This window comes from Pseudophryne corroboree (assembly GCF_028390025.1).
Source record: "Pseudophryne corroboree isolate aPseCor3 chromosome 3 unlocalized genomic scaffold, aPseCor3.hap2 SUPER_3_unloc_87, whole genome shotgun sequence".
NCBI lineage: Eukaryota > Metazoa > Chordata > Amphibia > Anura > Myobatrachidae > Pseudophryne > Pseudophryne corroboree.
Window position 1 is genome coordinate 171,555 of NW_026967582.1, and position 23,249 is coordinate 194,803.

At 46.0% G+C, this 23,249-nt stretch overlaps 2 protein-coding genes and 1 pseudogene across 4 annotated transcripts in view; 1 reads left to right on the top strand and 2 right to left on the bottom strand.

Annotated features, from left to right (window-relative positions):
- Positions 1–21,485, bottom strand: part of LOC134984850 (gastrula zinc finger protein XlCGF26.1-like) — a 42,289-nt gene extending 20,804 nt beyond the window's left edge. Inside the window, exon 1 of the mRNA XM_063950329.1 lies at positions 21,138–21,485. Within this exon, the coding sequence (XP_063806399.1) occupies positions 21,138–21,375 (238 nt within the window). The 5' untranslated portion in view covers positions 21,376–21,485. The remainder of the gene's footprint in view (positions 1–21,137) is intronic.
- The window catches only part of LOC134984848 (zinc finger protein 260-like), a 155,832-nt gene that overhangs the window by 124,019 nt on the left and 8,564 nt on the right, over positions 1–23,249 (bottom strand). For all 3 annotated transcript variants that reach the window (XM_063950327.1, XM_063950328.1, XM_063950326.1), the window contains one exon: positions 22,681–22,759. In XM_063950327.1, the coding sequence (XP_063806397.1) occupies positions 22,681–22,714 (34 nt within the window). In that variant the 5' untranslated portion in view covers positions 22,715–22,759. The remainder of the gene's footprint in view (positions 1–22,680; positions 22,760–23,249) is intronic.
- LOC134984851 (zinc finger protein 585A-like) overlaps positions 1–23,249 on the top strand; it is a 164,243-nt pseudogene that overhangs the window by 78,995 nt on the left and 61,999 nt on the right.

Consider the following 23,249-nt stretch of genomic DNA (forward strand, 5'->3'; position numbering starts at 1 on the left):
TTTTACAGTAAATAAGAAGTCCTCGCTTACCTTCCCTGCTTCTAAAAAGTTAAACTCCTTGTTTGAAAAATCCTGGGAAAACCCAGAGAAAATATTCAAGATCCCTAAAAGAATTATCATTGCTTTCCCTTTCCCTGAAGAGGATAGAAAGAAGTGGGAAAACCCACCTATAGTAGACGCTTCTGTACCTAGGCTGTCTATAAAGGTAGTTTTACCTGTCCCTGGTTCAACCGCCTTAAAGAAGCTGGCTGATCGCAAGATTGAAACTACGCTCAAATCACTATACACTGCTACAGGCGTGGCTTTAAGGCCCACTATTGCTTGTGCATGGATTTCTGAAGCCATAGTAAAGTGGTCAGGCACCTTACTAGAGGACTGCGATACTATGGATAGGAATGACATTTAATTATCTTTACGTCACATACAGGATTCTGCAGGTTTCATGGTGGAGGCCATGAAGGACACTGGCCTGCTACTTCCATGGCTGTCTCTGCACGCAGAGGAAAAGTGTGGAGAACCTGCCATTCACAGGTCAGGCACTATTTGGGGATGCATGGATTTCCACGGCAACTGCGGGTAATTCGACATTTCTTCACTCCACAGCAGACCCAGCTAGGAAATCTTATCCTACACCTACACTGCAGTCCTTTTGGACCACAAAATGTAAAAAATCCAAACCCCCTCCCACCTTCTTTAGAGGAGGTTGGGGAAGATCTAAAAAACCTCACCAACAGGTTCCCAGGAACAGAAACCAGGTTCTGCTTCCTTCAAATACTCAGAATGACTGTGTACCTCTCAGCCTGGAGATCAGGCAGGTGGGAACAAGACTAAAAGATTTCAGTCACGTCTGGGCGTCATCATGCCTAGACCCCTGGGTGACGGATATTGTTACCCAGGGGTACAGACTGGAGTTTCAGGAACTCTCACCTCACAGATTCTTTAAATCAGGCTTACCAGCTTCGCTGACAGAAAGTGCTATCCTACAGGAAGCCATTCAAAAACTGGTACAAACAAATGTTATTGTTCCAGTTCCACCTCACCCAAAAACCAAGGGTTATTACTCAAACCTGTTTGTGGTACCAAAACCGGACGGTTCAGTAAGGCCTATATTAAACCTGAAGTCGTTGAACCCCTAACTTGAGGGCTTGAGGGTTTTCCCATTCAAGATGGAGCCTCTGAGAGCGGTGATCTCAGGTCTGGAGGAGGGGGAAATCCTAGTATCCCTGGATATCAAGGATGCGTACCTTCACATTTTGCTCTGGCCGCCTCACCAGGCCTATCTACGGTTTGCACTACAGGACTGTCACTATCAGTTCCAGACATTGCCATTTGGCCTCTCCACAGCACCGAGGGTGTTCACCAAGGTCATGGCAGAGATCATGCTCCTCCTTCGCAAACAGGGAGTGAACAAAATTCCATATCTGGATTATCTGCTGATAGAGGCATCTTCTAAGGAGAAGCTGTTGCAGGGTATTGCGCTTTGAACTCAACTAATCTGGGATCATGGGTGGATCCTGAACCTTACAAAGTCACATTTTGAACCGACAAGGAGACTGCCCTTCCTGGGGATGATACTCGACACGGAAGTGCAGAGGGTGTTTCTACCGGTGGAGAAAGCGTTGGTGATCCAATCAATGGTCAAGGTTGTCTTGAAACAACCCCGGGTATCTGTTCAGCGCCATCTTTTCGTATGGTCTCAATAGCTCTTGCCCAAGGGCCCCAGGAGTAAAAGGGCCCTAGGCTGATAGCTGAGGGTCCCCTCTTTCCAGGGGTACCAGATTTTTGAAAATCGTCCCTGAGATATCCGACTTCAAAACAGTGGTCCCCACCCAAGCCTGTTAATTGTCCTTACCAGCTAGATATCTCGGGTTCTGTCTGACTTAGAGTTTTTCTGAGGGATATCAGCTTTCAAGCAGCTTGTCTCTGCTCCAGCTCCAGACGCTTGGTATGCAGTTTTATATTTTTGTTGGTGGATTGCTCTGAACTTTGATCCCCAAGTTCCCATTACCTCTTGAAAGGTGGGACTCTCTAGTTTTTTGCACCCATAAAAGTTAAGAAATCTATTTCCAGGAAATGGAGATATCTGCAATCAAGCAAGCTACCCTCCCACCAGAAAATTATGAATATTAAAGCCCACTCCACTATCGACCCCTCCCCTACGTATTAAACATTCCCTACCAACCTGAAAGTCATGTACCAGGGCCCCTTCATTTAGCCCAATGTCCCCTTCTACAGTTTAGTGTTCTCATTCCTGCCCCATCTGTGCAGTAAAGGATTAATTAGCAGAAATTATTTCTCCAGGTCCTACATGCTGAGCGAAAGATAGAACACCCCATATCGCCCGCTGGACATCAAAGCTGCCGCTGACAGCACTCCCACCCCTACTGCTGGAGGATGGGTAGGGGCCCTAGTGCATTGCTGTGCCCCGGGGTCTACACTGCTGTTAAGACGGCTCTGTATCTGTTCATCAGTGCATTCACCTTCTGGGGAAGATGGTAGCCTCCTACGAGGCTCTACAATATGGCAGATTCCATGTACGTTTCTTCCAGCTGGATCTCCTGGACAAGTGGTCGGGATCGCATCTTCACATGCACCAGCGGATATGCCTGCAGCTGAAAGCAAGAATTTAACTACTGTGGTGGCTGCAAACTTCTCACGTGCTCCAGGGCCGCAGGTTCGGGATTCAGAATTGGATTCTTCTAACCACAGATGCAAGCCTCAAAGGTTGGGGAGTAGTCACCCAGGGAGAAAACTTCCAAGGAAAGTGGTCAAGACAGGAATCGGTCCTTCCAATAAACATTTTGGCACTAAGGACCATATTCAATGGCCTTCTACAAGCGCTCATCTTCTGCAAGATCGAGCCATTCAGGTTTAGTCAGACAATGTCACAGCTGTGTCCTACATAAACAGGCAGGGTGGAACGAAGAGCAGGGCTGCAATGTCATAGGTAACAAGAATCCTCCTCTGGGCAGAAAGACACGCGCTGGCGCTATCGGCGATCTTCATTCCGGGAGTGGACAACTGGGAAGCGGACTTCCTCAGCAGACACAATCTCCACCCAGAAGAATACCCAGAGGTATTCAAAGGTAACACGCCGATGGGGTGTACCTCAGATAGACATGATGGCCTCTCCTCTCAACAAGAAGCTTCGGAGGTACTGTTCCAGTTCACAAGATCCACAGGCAGTGGTGGTGGACGCCTTGGTGACTCTGTGGGTGTTCCAGTCAGTGTATGTGTTCCGTCCACTTCCACTGATCCCAAGGATTCTCAAACTAATAAAAAGATCAAGAGTTCCGGCGATCCTCATTGCTCTGGACAGGCCAAGGCGGGCTTCATATGCGGCTCTTCTGGCATTACTGCTGGAGGATCCGAGGCCCCTTCCTCTTCGCGAGGCCCTTCTACTGCAGGGGCTGTTTGCCTATCAAGACTTACCACGGCTATGTTTGACGGCATGGAGGTTGAACGACAAATCTTAGCTCAGAAGGGCATTCTGAAAATGGTTATTCCTACTCTGATCCAAGCTAGGAAGGGAGTAACGTCTAAGCATTACCATCGGATTTGGAAAAAGTATGTGTCTTGGTGTGAATCCAAGAAGTTTTCTACGGTGGAGTTTCAACTGGGACATTTTCTCTTCTTTCTGAAAGCAGGTGTGGATGTTGGCCTACGCTTGAGCTTGGGTCCAGATTTCAGCCTTGTCTATTTTCTTCCAGAAACAATTGGCTGCTATCCCTGAGGTTCAGACTTTCTTGAAAGGGGTTCTGCACATCCAACCACCCTTTGTGCCTCCTACGACACCTTGGGATCTTAATGTGCTGCTGCAGTTCCTGTAATCGGATTGCTTCGAACCTTTACAGGAGGTGGATGTAAAGTTTCTTACTTGGAAGGCGGTCACGTTGTTGGCCTTGGCTTCTGACAGACGTGTGTCAGAATTGGGGGCATTGTCACACAAGAGCCCCTACTTGATTTTCCATGAGGATAGAGCTGAGCTCAGAACGCGTCAGCAATTTCTCCCTAAGGTTGTGTCAACTTTTCACATCAACCAACCTATTATGGTGCCAGTGGCTGCTGACACCTCAATTACCTCAAAGTCCTTGGATGTCGTGCTGGCTTTGAAAATCTATGTGAAAAGAACTACTCGTCACAGGAAGTCGGACGCACTATTTGTACTTTATGATACCAACAAGATTGGGTGTCCTGCTTCTAAGCAGACAATTTCAGGCTGGATCAGGCTTACTATCCAGCATGCTTATTCCATGGCGGGATTGGCAATTCCAAAATCTGTTCAGGCCCACTCTACCCGTAAAGTGGATTCTTCCTGGGCAGCTGCCTGGGGTGTCTCGGCTATTCAGCTATGCCGAGCAGCTACTTGGTCAGGGTTGAACACGTTTGCTTAGTTTTACAAGTCCTATACTTTGGCCTCTGAGGACCTCAAGTTTGGTCAATCAGTTCTGCAGGAAGCCCAGCACTCTCTCTCCTGTACTGGGAACTTTTGTACATCCCCATTGTACTAAATGGACCCCAGCATCCTCTAGGACTTAAGAGAAAATAGGATTTTAATTACCCACTGGTAAATCCTTTTCTTGTAGTCCATAGCGGATGCTGAGCGCCGGCCCTGTGCTTTGTATTACTGCATTGTTACTTGGTTCAGTATTGTTGGTTCAGCCGTTGCTGAATTGTTCCAAGTTGGTTAGTTTGGCTTTCCTTTTTGTTATGTGTGAGCTGGTGTGAATCTCACCACTATCTGTGTATTTTCTTCTCTCAAAGTATGTCCGTTTCCTTGGGCACAGTTTCTAGACTGAGTCTGGTAGGAGGGGCATAGACGGAAACCAGCCCACACTATTAAACTCTTAAAGTGACAGTGGCTCCTAAAGCACCCGTCTATACCCCATGGTACTAAATGGACCCCAGCATCCTCTACAGACTACGAGAAAAGGATTTACCGGTAGGTCATTAAAATCCTATTTTTACATTCCCATCATCAGTGTCTTACCTCTATATTCTCAATAGTAATAAGGATGATGTGTGTACGGTAAGTATGATATAGAGATTTACATATCAGAATCTATACAGCTGCAGCCATACTTCTGCTTCTCATACGTGTGCTACTGGCAGCAGTGAACATCTGAGTGAGAGAGCAGGGAAGACAGCAGAGTCTGATGAGAAAGAGATTGGATCTGCCTTTGCAGGGATGTACCACACCTGTCACCTCTGTTAGTATATAAAATAATAAATAAGAGGGGCGTGGTCCATCCAGACCTGTTTTCTGGAGCTCTCCTCACTAAGTGGCTTCTTATCTACCTTACCTGATAACTCTCAGCCGCCAGTGGGACCAAGTCCCAATCTATTAAGTCCCCCACTCCTCCTGCCCTAAAGCCACTCCCTCCGGGCACCATTCACTGCCGCAGCTTGGTGACGCCTATGAAGCCACGGGCTGTATTCTGGGGCTATGTGCGCCCAGTCTTTCCTGCACGCTCCAGACACCTGACTTGGAGGCGCAGCTCCCGCTACTGCTGAGGACAGAACAGGATGCCCACAGTCACCGGAGCCCGGCGTTGATATTGGGAAGTGAGATGGCTGTGAGATTTTGGATCCTGGTGCCCGGCCATTGCATGCTTTGCCTTCTGCCTTCAATAAGGTTTAATATAAATAAGTGTCCTGACGGCTGGACCAGGGTCACAACCCTAAATTGCAGCATTTGCCTGGAGACAGCGCCTTCGCAGTGATACCTTCACCCGAGGATGGCCCTGCTATTCTGAAAACATAGGATTTTAATACCTACCAGTAAATCCTTATCTCGTAGTCCGTAGGGAATACTGGGATGGTCTTAGTACCATGGGGTATAGATGGGATCCACTGGAGCCTGGCACTTTAAAACTTCAGAGTGTGCTGGCTCCTCCCCTCTATGCCCCTCCTGTAGACTCAGTCTAGCAAAACTGTGCCCGAGGAGATGGACATACTTTGAAAGGAGGAAGAGAGACAAGAAAGTGGTGAGAAGGAACCAGCACACAACATAACAAGAGGATAGCAACACTAACCACAACTTGAAATAAGGGACAGCAAAAGCAGACCCAAACTACAACACACAAGAACAACTCTTGCTGGAAAATATCAAAGCACAGAGGCTGGTGCCAAGTATCCCCTATGGACTATGAGAAAAGGATTTACCGGTAGGTATTAAAATCCTATTTTCACTAATGTCCAAGGGGATACCGGGATGGTCTTAGTACCATGGGGAAGTTCCAAAACTCCAAACTGGGTGGGAGAGTGCTGAGACCCCATCAAAATTGATTGACCAAACTGAAGGTGCTCAATAGCAAAGGTAATAAACCTTTAAAACTTTACAGCGTGTTCGAACCCAACCAAGTAGCTGCCCAGCATAACTGCAAAGCCGAGACACCCTGGGCAGTCACCTAGGAAGAACCCACTGACGGTGTGGAGTGGGCCTGAACAGACCTCGGCAGCGGCAAAGCCAACTAAGAGTGAGCCTATTGGATCGTAAGCCTGATCCAACACACAATAGACTGCTTCGGAGCAGGACAACCAATCTTTGAAGCATCATAGAGAACAAAAAGCGACTCTGATTTTCTGAGAAGAGCTGACATATATCTCCAAAGCCCGAACCACGTCTAAGGGCATTGGTGTAACAGACGTCCCAGTGACAACCAGAACCACCATCGGCCAATTGATATGAAATGCCGACACCACCTTAGGCAAGAATGTCTAGCGAGTTTTAAGCACCACTCTATCCTCATGAAACACCAGATAAGGACTCTTACATGATAAGACCGCTAATTCCAAAACAAGCCTCACTGAGGCCAAGGCCAACAACAAGATAGCCTGCCATGTCAAATACTCCATGTCCACCTTGTGGAAAGGTTCAATCAAACCGACTGGAGAAAGGCCAGAATCAAATTGAGAACTCACAGCGCTGTGGGAGGCACAAAGGGTGGTCGAATATGAAGGACAACTGTCAAGAACATCTGGACCACTGGGAGAACAGCCAATTGTTTCCTGGAAAAAAAAGACAAGGCTGAGATTTGAACTTTTATGGAGCCTAAATGTAGGCCCACATCCACAACAGCCTAAAGGAAGTGCAAGAAATGTCTCAGATGAAAATCCACAGCAGAATACTGATGACCCTCACACCAAGAGACACATTTCTTCCATATGCGATGGTACTGTTTCGATGCGACCATCTGGCCGGCTTGGAGCATAGTAGAGATAACCTTGCCGGGAATCTCTTTCCTGGAAAAAATCCTCACAATATACTTCCATTGCATCAAACATAGCCGTGGTAAGTCTGGATAGACGAACGGCTCTTGCGTAAGACGATCATCCTGAATTGGCAGAGGCCAGGGGCCTACGAGTAATAAGGCTAGAATGTATACATACCAGGCCCTGCGGGGCAAGTCTGGGGCAAACAGAATTGCCTGAACCCTGTCCCTTTAAGTCCTTTGAGAACTCTTGGAATTAGAGGAACTGGAGGAAACAAGTACACCAACCGGTAAATCCACGGTGTCGCCAGAGCGTCCACTGCTGCGGCCTGTGGATCCCTCGTCCCAGAACAGTAACGAAGAAGCTTCTTGGTAAGCTGAGAAACCAACAGGTCGATTTACGGGTAGCCCCACCGATTAAATATCTGCTGAAACACTTGCAGGTAGAGGCCCCATTCCCCCCAGGTGCAGATAGTGTCTACTGAGGAAGTCTGCTCACCAATTGTCTACTCCCGGAATTAATATGGCAGAATTTGCCTTGGGATTCCACTCCACCCAGAGGAGTATCTGTGACACCTCCCTCATTGCAGCTCTGCTGTTTGGACCTCCTTGTTGGTTTATGTACGCCAAAGTTGGTGCATTTTCCGACCATACCTGTATGACCTGATACTGAAGGATATAAAGAGGTCAGCAGAAGAGCATTGTAAATCGCCCTGAGTTCCAAAACATTTATCGGAAGGGAAGCCTCTTGATCAGACCACCTTCATTGGAACTGAGCCCATAGGGTCACTGAACCCCAACCATGGAGGTTTGCATCCGACGTCAACAGAATCCAATCCTGAATTCCGAAGGGTCGATCCTCCAGGAGGAAGATCAGCAACCACAATAAGAGGGAAATCCTGGCATTTGGTGAAAGGCATATCATCTGGCGCATGTGCAGATGTGACCCAGACCATTTGTTCAGCAGATCCAGCTGGAATGGTTATGCATGAAATCTTCTGTACCGAATTGCATCGTAGGAGGCCGTAATCTTTCCCAGTAAGCGTATGCAAAGATGTACTGAGATTTTGTTCAGCTTCAAAATGGAACGTACCATTGTCTGAATTATCTTTGCCTTGTCCATAGGAACACCTTCTGAGACACTGTGTCCAGTATCATTACCAGGAACTGAAGCCTCTGCGTAGGTTCTAGGTGGGATTTCTGCAGATTTAGAATCCACCCATGATCCGTAAGTAGTCGTGTTGGAAGGCTGATCTTTTCCATCAACGGTGCTCTGAATATAGCCATTATGAGGAGATCGTCCAAGTATAGAACGATGTTCACTTCCTGCTTGCGGAGTTGTAGCAACATCTCTGCCATCACCCCTGATAACACCGTCAGTGCCATTGAGAGACCGAAAGGCAAGGCCTGGACCTGGTAGTGACTGTCCTGCAGTGCAATCCTGAGGTAAGCCTGAAGAGGCGGCCATATTGGGATACGAATCCTTAATATCCAGAGAAACCAGGAATTCCCCTTCCTCCATGTCACACTTGGCTTGAGTTGGGGATCTGACGACTGATAATTGACTGAGGGAGCAGCTATTGGCAAAGGAAGGAAACAAGGTGGCAGAATGTAGTTCTTACTCATGGATTGAAGACTTAGGCCCGAAGATGTAGAAGGGTAGGCAATGAGGACACTGACCGAGAACGATACACTGAAGAAAGAGGAATTCAGTTTTGAGACCTCAATCATACACAACGACTCGGAGAGAAGTCTGAGTGAATTCTGAAAGACGAAAGGTTAGTGACTTGTAAATGATGCTGAAGAATACTGAATGAAGAAGTAACTTGTGATTTGTAAACGATGCTGAAGAACATGGAATGAAGAGATGACTTGTGATTTTTAAACAATGCTCAAGAGAGGATCGCTGTGAGCACCATCAGCAAATGGAGACCCTCTACCAGATAGAGGGCCCAGTGGTTAAACTAGGATACCAGGGGTTAACCTGGGAGCACAGAGTTCAGGGCACCCTACAGCAGCAAGTAACTTGAAGTACTGGCAACATAGCTAAGCATCAACCCCTTTTTATAAGGGAAGCCTGTACCGGATTGGCTGGACGCGAACTGGGATACCTATCGTCTTGGATTGATCTCCAACATGGTGGCTCCCTGCACAGAGGACACATGTGGAACCAGCACACAGCCACTACCTCTGGCCTCAGCCTCTCAGACGCAGCACTCCAGCAACAGGACACTTGCAAACAGACACCTCCGGCTGCCATGCTCCGCTCCCCAGGACCCGGACCCTGGCCTCCAGACACCCGGCAGTCGCACCTGAGGACCTTGCTGCTGTAGTTCCTATCCATTGCAGCGACACCAGCTAAGAGGAAGGCCGCAGGGACCAGATGCTGACAGTACCCCCCTTTTTAGGGTGGTCTCCGAACACCCACGCTGCTTAGTGGGATTCTTGGAATTAAAGGCACAACTCAGTCTTGGAGCATGAACATCCTCTGCAGCCACCCAAGATCTTTCCTCCGGACCATATCCCCTCCAATCTATGAGACACTGGAGATGACCATACCTCTTGCGGAAGTCAAGAAACTTATGAACCTCAAATTCCTCATTTTGAGCAGCTTGAACCTTCGGAGGTTAAGGGAAAGCTGCCCGAATATTATTTAGTACAGGATAGTTTAGCAGAGAAATGTGAAAGGCATTGGGAATTTTCAAATAGGGAGGCAGTTTCACCCTGTAAGAAACAGGATTCAACACTCTTAATAGGATACGGACCGATGAATCTTGGAGCAAACTTTTTGTAGGAACTTTGAGTCTGAGGTTTCTGGTGGCAATCCAAACACGATCTCCCACTTTGAGACTAGGAACAGCCCTATGTTTCCGATCAGCATAGGTCTTTTATTTCTGGGAAGCCTTAAGTAGCGCCTTATGAATTTGTCTCCAAATCTTAGAGAACTAAAGAAGATGCGGATTCAGCAGCAGGAACCTCAAGAGGTGTTAGAGATTAGAAGGAAGGAACTCATGGATGAAAACTATAGTTAATGAAGAAAAGAGTGGAATTGGTAGAATAATGATATAGGTTATAGTATGCAAACTCAGCAAATGGGAGGTAATCCATCCAGTCTTCCTGAGCAGGGGACATGAACATCCATAAGAAAGTTTCCAGACCTTGGTCGACTCTTTCAGTCTTTCTGTCAGTCTAGGGATGGTAGGCTGAAGAGAAGTTCAACTTGATTTCCAGGACAGAGCTGAGAGCTTTCTAGAGCTTGGCGACGAATTAAGGACCCTGGTCAGAAACTATTTCCCGTGGAAGGCCATACAAATGAAAAATCTATGAGAAAAACTATTTGGATAGCTGAGGAGCAGAGGGAAGACCGGTGAGGGGTATGAAGCGAGCCATCTTTGAAAACCATTCCACAATGACCCAAATGGTGTTATGCCCTCTGGAGACCGGCAAATCGACTATGAAATCCATAGTGATGTGAGTCCAAGGCTTTTGAGGTATTGGAAGTGGATGAAGAAGACCTGAGGGAGATGCTTGTGGATTTTTATGTTGAACACACTTAGAAAAGGCTGTTACAAATTCAAAGACATCCGTTTTAAGATGAGGCCACCAGTAGTATCGCTGAATGAACTTGAGAGTCTTAAGACCACCGCCATGACCCATGAAAGATGAAGAATAAGCCCACGTAAGCTATTTCCTGCAAAATTTTGGTGCTACAAAAGTTCTCCCCGGAGGAGGTAGAGGAACAGTACGTGTTGAAGCAAATGAAGCTGGAATCAGAATAAACTGTTTCTCAGAGGAGTTGAGTGAATCATCCGTTTGAAAAGAATGAGAAAGTGCATCTGCTCTTTGATTTAAGGTTCCTGGGCAGTTAAAGAGTTTAAAGGAGAACCGAGAGAAGAAGAGAGCTCACCTGGCTTGCCATCGGTTTAAACAATGAGTTTAAACAATGGGTTTAAGCCATCATGGAAGGACTTGGAGGAGAAGACGGGATGGGCTGAATGATCAGGACTGGGGCTCAATGTTAGCTGATTAGGAAGAAGAAAAGGTTTCAAGTCAGGTTGAGAGGATTCCTGTTGAGGACGAGGTTTAGCTTTCTTATAAGATGATATTCCAGTTCTGCCCATTCTTCAGCATAACATTATGGAGATTAGAGAACAAGGTCAGGAGGCCAGTAGCGACATAGCAGAAGTATTGAAGTGTGGAAATAGGGAGACATCAGTGAGCATAGACCCCCAGTGGCCATCGGTTACAGGAATATTGTGAGGTCAGTTGTTATGGGTAATGAAGATGCCATCCTTGAGCGGTAAAGTAATTTATAGGAGCCAGCAACTGGAGACTGCTACTGTCCTGGACACCTGGACTGTTACGTCGTAGCTATACTGATGCCCCCCAAAAGCTCTAATTGGATCTTACGGTGATTGAGGGGGGCAGGAGGAAAAAAACCCCAGCAGCAAACAGTATGGAGGATGTAGTCAGCACAGTCTGCCACCAGAGGGAGTCGACAGAGCAGGAGTGGAGGCCAGGCAATAATAATAATAAAAGCAGTTCAGGCGACCACTTACTGCCCAGGTAGGGCCACACCGGCAGAAGTCCCTGTCGGAAATCACCGAGACTGTAGTTAAGGGCACTGATCATGGGCTGGCAGTGTCTGTAGCTCCCAGAGAAGCGGCTGGTTTCATGTGGATAAATTGCCAGTTTTCAAGATGACCACTTCTGGCAGGGAAGCCCAAATCAGAAAAAACTGGGCGGGTGAACCAGGTCAGTAATAAGGCAGGAGAGGAGAGGGTACTAGGATGCAGTGGCACAGGGTAGCGTATCTGGCTGCATAGGAACCCCACGTGTATGTCCTCTATAATTCACAGCTCCGCCAGATTCCCCCGTAGCACCATGGGTTAGGAGGAGAGGGGAGATGCCGGGACACTGCTGGAGTGATGACAGGCAATCGCTCCATGTATTCCCCGCTGCCACGACTCAGGGCTTCAATGGCCAGACAGTAGGAGAAGGCAGGCTGCAGGCGGGTGAGCTGACTAACCTGACGCGTCCCTGCTGAGACCACCAATCCCCATAGTATGCACCGCATCAGATGCCAGGAGAGCAGCTCCGCTCAGTGTCTCCCGCCGCAGTCACCGCTGATTCCCAGTCAGCCTCTCCCCACGGCTCCAACAGCACAGCTAGGCACAAGAGTGAACAGGGCACACAGCCCTCGGTGAGTAGCAGCGCTACCTCGCTGAGGTCCAGTCTGTGGTGGGATCACTGCACAACTTCAGTCCGCAGCTTCGGATCCGGGTGTAGGCCGCAACCTGCAAAAGCCAAATGAATGGCTCCCCGGCGCCGCAACCTACACACCGGGGTGTCAAAACACACAGAGGGGCAAGAAAGGGCCTGGAAGAACCCGTATGACAGCTGTAAAAGGCAGAAAGGACCTATATAAGCAGGTGCTCCTTTATCCTGCTTTCTTTTCAGTCAGGCCACACCCCCCGTGACAACTTTTATTGATGTTGAAAACAAAAGTAATGTAGATTTTCGCACCAATCTAAGACCTGCGAATCTACTTTGGAAGCCACCTCTTTTTTTTTTTTTTTAAACAGTCCCCAACTGGACGAGGATAATTGGAATTCCATTTCTTGGAATTCTAACTTCCTACTTGGCGTAACCCAAAATTTCCATCAGCTGTTTTTGGATGTTTAAACACAGTTGTCTTAGTTTTTATAGTTTTTAACACAGGCTCCGCTGCCTTTTCTAAAGATGGAATGGCTTACATAGAACTAATTAGCTCAGGTATGTCAGGTATGTCCAGACCTTCCGAAGTGCAATGAGTCCTCATCCTCCAACGAATCCTCATCTAAAACATGTGTAGACTGTGAAGATGTTGTATCATGTCTATGTGATTTACTTACCACCAGCCTTTCAGCCTGCTGTTTTGAGAGGCTGACAATTCCCTAGGTGTATAAACCTCAGAATGAATGTTGCATGTATGGGTTAATAGGGAATAGCCACATTGGATAATGTCTGTGAAAAGTAGCCCATGAAGGTTTACCAGAACCTGTGCCTGCCTCACTTGTACACGTGGGTAAGCGTTGTCGCCATCCGGCGGGGAGTTGTTGGAGCGACTCTATGGTGCGTATAAGGTGCTTTTTTAGAAAGATCACTCAAAAAAATTAGTAATACTATAAAAATAAAATAAGAAAACTTATGGCTCCTGCCGCACCAAACAAAATAGACGTTATGCTAAGAACTTACCGTTGATAAAGTGATTTCTCCTATGTCCACAGGTATCCACAGGATAACATTGGGATATGCCGAAGCGACAGCGGAAATGGCACCAAACAGTCACAAGCTTTATGGCCTCCCAGGATGCATTGGGGCTCTTGCATATAATCCCGCCCACTGACTCAGTCAAATAAGTTGTTTCCACAGCAATTTAGGCAGGAACATCATGTAGAACCCTGTTCAGGCGATAAGAACACACATGCACACCCTTCCATACAAGAGGGAAGAGGTTTAGTGATTGTAAAGATCCTCAAATCAGGTGCGTCAGGGTGGAATTCCTGTGGACATAGGAGAAATCACTGTTATCAACGGTAAGTTCTTACCATAACGTCTACTTCTCCGGCTGGGTCCACAGGTTATGCACAGGATAACATTGGGATTCCCAAAGCCATTTTTAGTGGTGGGTACGCTCCTGATTAGACAGGAGAACCTTTCGTCCGAATTTAGCGTCATGAGAGGCAAAAGTATCCAAGGCGTAATGTCTAATGAAAGTGTTAATGGAAGACCATGTGGTTGCCTTACAAATCTGTTCTGCTGAAGCACCATGTTGTGCCGCCCAAGAAGGACCTACCTTATGTGTAGTGTGCAGAGACATTGGCCGGAACAGGGAGATCAGCACGAGAATAAGCTTCTGAAATTACCATTCGGAGCCATCTTGCCAGCGTCTGTTTACTAGCAGGCCATCCTCTTCTGTGAAATCCGTAGAGAATGAAGAGAGAATCTTTCTTTCTGATGGCACTAGTACGATCCACGTAGATTCTTAACGCACGGACCACGTCCAGCGACGCTTCTCCCGCAGAAAGTCTCGATACCTGAAAAGCTGGGACTACAATCTCTTCACTAAGGTTCAATTTTGAGACCACCTTCGGAAGATAACCAGATCTAGTTCTGAGAACTGCTTTATCTGGAAAAAAGATCAGAAAAGGAGACCTACACAATAGTGCTCCTAAATCTGACACTCTTCTAGCTGACGCCATTGTCAGTAGAAAGAGAAGTTTAGCCGTCAACCATTTAAGATCTGCTCTCTTAAGAGGTTCAAACGGAGGTCCCTGAAGGATTTTAAGAACCAGATTCAAATCCCAGGGAACTGCAGGAGGAACAAAAGGTGGTTGAATGTGTATCACTCCCTGAAAGAAAGTACGCACATCCTGTAAGTCAGCAATCTTTTTCTGAAACCATAAAGTTAATGCTGATACCTGAACTCTCAAGGAAGCCATCCAAAATCCTGGATACTTTAAAAGATCTTGGATCCAAACTTCTTTCGCTACATCAATGAGTATAGGCTTGCCATATTCGATGATAAATACGAGCTGAAAAAGGTTTTCTTGCTCTAAGCATAGTTTGAATTACTTGTTTTGAAAATCCTCTTGCTTCTAAGATAGAGGTCTCAACAGCCATGCCGTCAAAGACAGACAATCCAGATGACTGTGATAACAAGGACCCTGCATTAGTAGATCTTGACGTTGAGGGAGCAGTATTGGAGCTTCCACGGACATCCTTAGCAGATCTGTGTACCAATGCCTTCTGGGCCAAGCTGGAGCTATTACAGTTATGGCTCCCTTTGCTTGCTTTATTTTCCTCACTACCCTGGGTAACAGGGAGACTGGAGGAAACAGATATGCTAGACAAAACTCCCAATTCACTGACAGTGCATCTACAAGGATTGCTCCGGAATCCTTTGTTTTTGATCCGTATATCGGAACTTTGTTGTTCAGATGGGATGCCATGAAGATCTATCTCTGGCAACCCCCATCTGTTTACTATGGTCTGAAATACTTCTGGGTATAATGCCCATTCGGTTTCCTGAATGGTTGTCGACTGAGAAAATCCGCTTCCCAGTTCAGTACACCTGGAACAAACACTGCTGACAATGCTGGGAGATGGAGTTCTGCACACCTTAGTATGGGAGTTACTTCCTCCATCAATCTTTTGCTGTGAGTTCCTCCCTGATGATTGAGGTACGCTACCGCTGTAGCATTGTCTGAACGGATCTGGACTGGTCTTCCTTGCAGACTGTCCTTTGCCTGAACTAGAGCCATGTATATGGCCCTTATTTCCAACAGATTTATTGGCAGGCGACTTTCCCTTATGGTCCATTTTCCCTGGAACCAGAGGCTTTCGAACACCGCTCCCCAGCCCTGAAGACTGGCATCTGTTGTCAGGATTCGCCAATCCGTTACCCAAAAAAGGTCTCCCCTTGCTTAGATGGTCTGTCTGTAGCCACCAAGCTAGAGACCTTCTTACGTCTACTGGAAGATTAATCATCTGTCTTTTTATTGTCTGATGTCTTCCGTTCCATCGGGTCAGAATGAGATGCTGTAGAGGTCTGGAGTGGAATTGTGCATATTCCACCATGTCGAAGGTAGACACCATCAGACTCATCATTGCTGCATGGACTGATATAGTCTGACTGCAGCAACTCCAGAGTCATTACTTGCACCTTCGATATCTTTTTCCATGGTAACAAAATTCTCTGTAGACCTGAATCCAATATGGCCCCCAAATGAACCATCCGTTGTGACGGACTCAGACGACTTTTCGCAGTTTATGAGCCACCCGTGTCTTTGTAGACAAACTATTGTCTGTTGAAGATGGCTCAAAAGTAATTCCTGAGATTGTGCCAGGATTAAAAGATTGTCAAGGTATGGAAATATTCTTATCCCCTGCTTGAGGAGATAAGCTGCCATAACCACCATAATTTTGGTTAACACCCTGGGGGCTGTTGCTAGCCCGAAGGGCAAAGCCTGGAACTGAAAATGTTGCTGGAGGATGGCAAACCGGAGGTAACACTGATGAGACTGTGCTATAGGCACATGTAGGTAAGCATTCTGTATATCCAGAGATACCATGTAATCTCCTGGTTCCATGGCCAAAACTATGGAGCGTAATGTCTCCATGTGGAACCTTGGAAACCAAATGTATTTGTTTAACATTTTGAGATTGAGAATGGGTCGGAATGACCCATTTGGCTTCTGCATCAAAAATAGATTGTGGAGTAAAACCACTGTCCCCATTGTGTCGGGGGTACTGGGATAATTACACCAGACTGAAGCAGTTTCTGAACCGCTTCCTGCAGGGCACTGCCTTCGACTCTATTTGAGACGGAGCGGTGCAAAAAAATCTTTGAGGAGGCTACCTCTTGAAGGGGAAACCATAACCGAGAGATACCACTTCTGCACCCAAGCATCTGTCGTCCACTGCTGTCATATATGTGCATATTGAAGGAGTCGGCCCCCAACCCTGGAAACCTCCAGGCAGAGGCCCGTACCCTCAGACTGATGGCTTCTGTTCTAGCTTGGAGCCGGCCGTCTATTGGCCCATTGCTTCCTATCCCTAGTTGACTTATTGAACTGGGGCTGCTTAGGTTCCTCTTTCCCTTTTGCTCTGCCTTGCCATCGAAATGGCCGAAATTTCGAACCCCTAGTCTTAGGGTTATAACTAGCCGGAAATCTGACCTTCTTGGATTCAGCTTCCGATTCTAGAATATCTGTCAATTGTTTCCAAACAGAATATCACCAGCGAAAGGCAGAGCTTCCAGAACCTTCTTGGATTCTGCATCCGCTTTCCAATTACGTAGCCAAACTGCTCTGCGAGCAGCTACTGTCAAGGCTGATGCTTTAGAAGCAATTGTACCCATATCAAGTGCTGCTTCTTCCAAATATTGCGCAGCTTGTTTTATACGGCCTAAAAGAGATTCCGCCTCCCCTGTGGAAGGGAAGAGGCCTTTTTCTAGTTTCTCCGCCCATTCTACCATCGCTCTCGTCATCCAGGCTGAAGCCATAGCTGGCCTTCCTACAGCCCCCGAGAGAGAAAAAAATATTTTTCAATAAACCATCTATTCTTCTATCTGTAACATCAGTCAGTGAAGTAGACGGCAATGGTAAAACAGATTTACGCACAAGTCGCACAACATGTGCATCTACTTTAGGAGGAACTTCTCTTTTTGAACAATCCGCAGCTGGAAAAGGATAATAAGAATCCCATTTTTTCGGAATCTTATATTTTTTACCAGGCGGTGCCCAAGGTTCTTCCATCATTTCCGTCAGATCTTCTGATACTGGAAATTCAGTCCTAACTGTCTTTGTTCGTTTAAACACAGGTGCTTTAGATTTTTACACTGTCTTGGCTGATTCCTCCAAAGAGAGAATAGCCTTCATTGCATCAATAAGCTCAGCTATATCCTCTGAGCTAAAACCCTCCGACTGATCATCATATGGGGTATTAGAATACACTGTATAGTCATCTGTTGTATCATCTTGTGTAGTCTGCAACATGGATGTATCTACCCTGGTCCTAACAGCCTGGCTACTTGTAGAAGCTACTGGAACTAAACCATAAGGAGGGAGCTGCATGTATGGGTTAATAGTGTAACCTATTACCTGGGGTGGAACTGCAGGAGTTAATCTGTACAATATTGCAGACAAGGTTTGCGCGAACATACTCCATGGTGGTTCTACTGGTTGTTGAACCGGAGCCTGCTTTTTACTTTGCCGATACGCATAACAGTTTGTACATAACCCATCATAAGTAATAAACTGTTCCATTCCATCTAAAATCCCCATTTTACAAGATAAACATGTTAAGGATGTAGGAGTGCCTGATAAATTATCCTCGTCACTTTTGCCGCTCACAGACATAGTCAATTTTTCAGTGTTTACCAACTACACAATTTGTGACTGAGAAACACACACACACACACACACACACACACACACACACACACACACATATATATATAGAAGTGAAATCAATCTGATCACAACCGTGCACCTGAATTGAGGTTCAGAATAAAACTGACAACATTTAAAAGTCAGCAATCATACTAGCAGTCAGTCACATGTTATATATTAAACATTGTCATATGAGAATATAATCAACCACAAACAATTACTTTACAAGTAGGAGTACAATTACTGTATTTATGTTTTAACAAGTTTTTCAGACATTTTTGTAGAAAACAACAGTAGTGTACAGGCCTCATATGCAATATGTACCAAAATTAACAATTCATACTAACAAGTAGAAGGTATCTTATTACTGTATAACCCTTACTCAGTAGAGTGGGATACAGGGAGACTCACCCCACTTCCATGATCTATCAATACGCTCGAAAGACGCTAAGTAGATTCAGACGCTACTAGTGTACACTACCGCTCCGGTAACTGATGAGAGACACAGACGCTCAATAACGGACACAGACGCTCAGTGAACGATAAGTGTATGCAGACGCTCCTGTGTGCGACCAGGTCTAGGCGGAAACTCTAGTGTACACAACCGCAGCGGCCTAAGCTGCGACCGAGTACCCTCGTTGTAGCGTCTGAGATGGAAGTGAGGCCATCAGTTCATGGGCGGGAGACGCACGGAAACTGGTCATGAACTGGGGGGAGGGGCGACCAGGAGAGCGCCTGACTCCCCTTGTTGACATAAACTCTAGGGGTCGCGGCCTCAACCTAGTCCTGGCGCCTATGGTCCCTAAAGCGTAGCATCAGCCACTATTTGTAGTCTCCTCCAATACAGTGCGGCTGTGTCCGGAAATCCCTAGTAAAAGGAAACCGATGCCCTACCTTCTCCCCATGGTCTGGCCACAGCCTGGTAACATCTGCTGGACCTGATAGAACATCAGTCACAGACGCCCGTCGAGAGAGCACTGTACCGCGAAGGTAAGCATTGTTGCGACCCGGTGGAGAGTTGTTGGAGCGACTCTTTCTAGTATGCGTTTAAGACGCTGTTAAGAAAGATCACTCAAAACAGACTATAAAAATAAAATAATAAAAGCTTAGGGCTGCCCTAACAGCACCCCTGTGACCATGGTCCGGCTCCTGCCGCACCAAACAAAAAACTGATTTGACTGAGTCAGTGGGCGGGATTATATGCAAGAGCCCTGATGCATCCTGGGAGGCCAGAAAGCTCGTGACTGTTTGGTGCTATTTCCGCTGTCCCTCCGGCATATCCCAATGTTATCCTGTGGATAACCTGTGGATCCTGCCAGAGGAACATATATATATATCTAAGAGGATAGAATTTGATCGGTGTTGTTACACTGTTTTGATGGCAGGTTACTTGATACTTTTGTCCCCATTGGTTACTATAGGTCACGTGGACGAGGTTCTCTCCATGTCCCCGGATGTAGCATGTGTCAGGTGACGTCACTTTGATGTACTGGAGTGAGCGACGGATGGCGACATGGGCAGTTCCACCGGGTATATTAATGACACGGGACGTGCACATGCGTGTAGATGGTGACACTAAAACTACTGGATGATCATTGTAAATGTCTGAGGTATTGATACAATGCAAATTTGTTGAGACATTGTTTCTTTGTCAGATGGAACCATGGGTCGTGCACGTGATGCAACTGGCAAAAGCGAGCCATTGGTTTTGCCCGAGACCGGCTTTTGTTTGTTGGTGATCCCTTGTAGACAGTGAGTAGTATCCATCTACAGTGGAAGAAGCATGGACACCAAGAATATCAGCGGCGGAACAGTGGGTGAAAGTAGATCATGACAAATCGGGACCACAGGCATTTAGGGCGCTTAGCAACAACCAATCATTCCAAACGCATCAGGAACTGCACCAACAGTACAATGCCGGACCCAGCCAAGCAGTCCCAGATCTGGTGAATTGGTGGCACGTCAGACTGGTGCTCCGAAAATCTATCCAAGCCTTTTGGCCACTGTTCCGCTGCTGAGAGCAAACCTAAAGGTTAACACTAATGCGATAGCTGTTTTTATGGTAATTATTTTGAGCAATAGAGTAGGACCTGCAGTATAGTAGGGTCACTTGTCAGGCGCTGCAGGCTTAAATGCACTGAGCAATACATGTTTATTATTGTTAGTTATTATAGTGAGTGCAAGACACATTTATGTATGTAGTAAGGCTACTGCGAGACCTTAGATTGAGCAATATTGGATCTGGCCATTACATTCCCTAAAGTCATAACCTCATAACTGCACAGAGCAGGAACTATTATTCACAAGTAATTAGGAATGTGTTCCTCATGAAAAAGTCCACAATTACCATCTGAAGGTTACACAATTATTTCAAGTCTACACAATTGATATTTGCGGATAAAGCCTTTAACAGAAAACACCCCTGAAGAAGTCACTATTGACGAAACGCGTTGGAAGACACGCAATTTGTATTTAGAGTGAATTGGAGTGTATAAGAACAAGCCCGCCCATGCAAGGGTGACAACAAGTGCAAAACGCTTGTCTTCTGATTATACAGATATGTACTTGTTATAAGCTTTTACTCTGTTTTACTTGAAGTTCTAGATTCAAATTTCATTTTATTTCTGAATCTTATACAAATTGTATTTGGTGACCTCAGGTCTACTGTATAGCAGGAAATATTTCATACCTGCATCATCTAACAAAATGCATATAAATTAGGCACTCCACAAAAAACAATACTAATTATATTATATACATACATATATACACATTTATATATAATCACTAATAATAAACTTCTGCTTGTTACTTTTAATAACATTATAGTGTTGTGTGTAATAACTCTCTACATGTGATATTTGTCATGGATAGCCTTGTGTTAGAAACACCCAACTGAGAACAGGGGAGGGTGTAGGATAAGAGATTGCTGTAGTGACTGAGCAATGAGAATATGTGACTTCTGTATTAAGTGTTTATTACTCACCTGTGCTGATATCTGTAGGGATCTCCTCCTCCTTACACTGCTGATCACCCCTCACATACGTCTCTTCTTCTCCCTCTGTATCTTCTGCCTTTATATCAGTCACATGCGTCTCTTCTCCTCCCTTTGTATCTTCTGCCTTCATATCAGTCACATACGTCTCTTCTTCTCCCTTTATATCTTCTGCCTTTATATCAGTCACATACGTCTCTTCTTCTCCCTCTATATCTTCTGCCTTCATATCAGTCACATACGTCTCTTCTTCTCCCTCTGTATCTTCTACCTTTATATCAGTCACATACGTCTCTTCTTCTCCCTCTATATCTTCTGCCTTTATATCAGTCACATACGTCTCTTCTTCTCCCTCTATATCTTCTGCCTTTATATCAGTCACATACGTCTCTTCTTCTCCCTCTATATCTTCTGCCTTCATATCAGTCACATACGTCTCTTCTTCTCCCTCTGTATCTTCTACCTTTATATCAGTCACATACGTCTCTTCTTCTCCCTCTATATCTTCTGCCTTTATATCAGTCACATACGTCTCTTCTTCTCCCTCTATATCTTCTGCCTTTATATCAGTCACATACGTCTCTTCTTCTCCCTCTATATCTTCTGCCTTTATATCAGTCACATACGTCTCTTCTTCTCCCTCTATATCTTCTGCCTTTATATCAGTCACATACGTCTCTTCTTCTCCCTCTGTATCTTCTGCCTTTATATCAGTCACATACGTCTCTTCTTCTCCCTCTATATCTTCTGCCTTTATATCAGTCACATACGTCTCTTCTTCTCCCTCTGTATCTTCTGCCTTTATATCAGTCACATACGTCTCTTCTTCTCCCTCTATATCTTCTGCCTTTATATCAGTCACATACGTCTCTTCTTCTCCCTCTGTATCTTCTGCCTTCATATCAGTCACATACGTCTCTTCTTCTCCCTCTATATCTTCAGCCTTTATATCAGTCACATACGTCTCTTCTTCTCCCTCTATATCTTCTGCCTTTATATCAGTCACATACGTCTCTTCTTCTCCCTCTGTATCTTCTGCCTTCATATCAGTCACATACGTCTCTTCTTCTCCCTCTATATCTTCTGCCTTTATATCAGTCACATACGTCTCTTCTTCTCCCTCTACATCTTCTGTTTTAATATCAGACAGACGTTGTACCTTGAAAAAAAACAAGAAACACTATAATGACATTTGCATACAGTCAGATTAAACTGAGGTGAAACAGTATAATATCAGTGTATAAGACACACAGCTCTTCTACAGATCATATAGTGACAGTCACTTTGGTATATTGGGGAGACCCTAAATCCCACCTACCTGATCCTCCTGTGGGATCCTGTGATTCTCCTCTGTACAATCCTGGGAATACAGAGGAAGGGCACATCTGTCTGGGATATCTCTGTTACTGGGCCCATCTGTAGGAGACACACAGTGACTGAGTACAGTGTATATTTGTGATTATCAGATGATGTGTGTATATAGGGGCCCCCATACCTGCTCTCCCCTGTACAATACATGACAGTCTCCTCTTACCCAGTGATGTGAGGGGCCGGTGATTCTCCATCATCACGGCCTTGTACAGACCCCTGTGTTCCTTTATACACTCCACCTCCTGCATGGAGACATAGACAGTGACATCCTGACACCTTATAGGAACCTGACACCCACAGTGATACATTCATCACCCAGACACATCCCCTGGTGTTACAGTATAATGTCCCATTCCCAGCAGTCACCTCTCCAGTCATCATCCAGACACATCCCCTGGTGTTACTGTATAATGCCCCATTCCCAGCAGTCACCTCTCCGGTCATCACCCAGACACGTCCCTTGGTGTTACTGTAAAATGTCCCATTCCCAGCAGTCACCTCTCCAGTCATCACCCAGACACATCCCCTGGTGTTACTGTATAATGTCCCATTCCCAGCAGTCACCTCTCCAGTCATCATCCAGACACATCCCCTGGTGTTACTGTATAATGCCCCATTCCCAGCAGTCACCTCTCCGGTCATCACCCAGACACGTCCCCTGGTGTTACTGTATAATGTCCCATTCCCAGCAATCACCTCTCCAGTCATCACCCAGACACATCCCCTGGTGTT